This window comes from Osmerus mordax, chromosome 12, assembly GCF_038355195.1.
Source record: "Osmerus mordax isolate fOsmMor3 chromosome 12, fOsmMor3.pri, whole genome shotgun sequence".
NCBI lineage: Eukaryota > Metazoa > Chordata > Actinopteri > Osmeriformes > Osmeridae > Osmerus > Osmerus mordax.
In genome coordinates this window covers 5,940,206-5,941,414 of record NC_090061.1, presented here as the reverse complement: position 1 = coordinate 5,941,414, position 1,209 = coordinate 5,940,206, and the positions used below count along the sequence as shown (strand labels likewise).

Genomic DNA, 1,209 nt, shown 5'->3' with positions numbered 1-1,209 from the left:
ATACTCTTGAGGTTGGGGTCAATATTGTGAAGTGGACCTGTAGTAGTAGCCTGTGTTGAATGCGCTGCAAAAGTGCAAAGGGTTTGGACGAATAAACGTAGCAAAATAATAATACAAAACTCGGGGGGAAATTAAGTTATTTCATATGCAATCGAATATTACAACATGTAAATAGAAAATCAACAGTATAAAATACCCACAGAGACGTGGTTAAGGCAAATAGTGAATATGAACCGTCTCATTCCGTTTTCTCTTCACAAAATAACGGCATCGTTATTTTGTGAAGATTTTTTTATCGTCAAAACCCTCTCAGTTATGACTGCACGAACATCTAAAATGCAGGCTACTGTTGTTAATAAACGCTCGAAGCAAAGCTGTGGTAGCTGTACATAACATCTGTCTGCAGAAATCCGTAATCATCTGTTGCTGCCGGGCTGCTGGGGGTGGAAGTGCAATACGCCGGGGACGAGGAAGAAGACGATGCACTGGAACCCCAAGAGCCAGCATCGCTCCCGGGGCTTGGAGCTTCGGTTACGCACGACAGGCTCGGTAGAACGAGAGGCTTATCTCGCGACTTGTTTTGGGTCAGGTCAGCAATTCGAATGGTCTCGGAGAGTGCCCAAATGTAATTGTGCGCAAAGCGCAGAGTCTCGATCTTGGTGAGCTTGGTTTCATCTGGAAATGCTGGGAGGATGCCCCTGAGGGTGTCCAAAGCATCGTTCAGGTTGTGCATTCTGTTTCTCTCGCGGTCATTTGCCTTCACGCGGCGGTTCTTCTTGACAACATGCACAGTTCCTTCGTTCCTCGCCCGCCCTCTGCGTCTCTTCTTCTGCTGCTGCTCTGGCACGCAGCTGCCCTGGCTGTCGCTCATGGGAGAGGCGGGCTTTCCAAGCGATTCAGGGGAGGCAGAGTGCATGCTGCTGTGTGAGGTTTCGTCATCTGTGAGCGTAAAGTAGTCGCAGCTGGAGCTGTCGATGTCAGAGTATGCGGTCTCCATTGCAGTGCACATCGTTTGTCTGCAGAAAAAAAGAGGAAAGCAACTGGTTAATCAGTGCAAATACAAAAGCGTACGAGGAGTTGTGAGGACATATTCGAGGAAGCACAGAAGGATGCGCGGTGGACATAAACCTACCTTGGTGGATACGCTTGGCTTGGATAAGTTATCTTGCAAAGAGTCGTAGTCCGAAAATAGTTTGAGTGTAGAGAGTA

General features: G+C 47.9%; 1 protein-coding gene across 1 annotated transcript; it reads right to left on the bottom strand.

Moving 5' to 3' along the window:
• Positions 1-352: 352 nt before the first annotated feature.
• neurog1 (neurogenin 1) lies at positions 353-1,009 on the bottom strand. Its single transcript, XM_067248315.1, has one exon. The coding sequence runs from the start codon at positions 1,007-1,009 to the stop codon at positions 353-355; it is 657 nt and encodes a 218-aa protein (XP_067104416.1).
• Between the last annotated feature and the right edge of the window lie 200 nt (positions 1,010-1,209).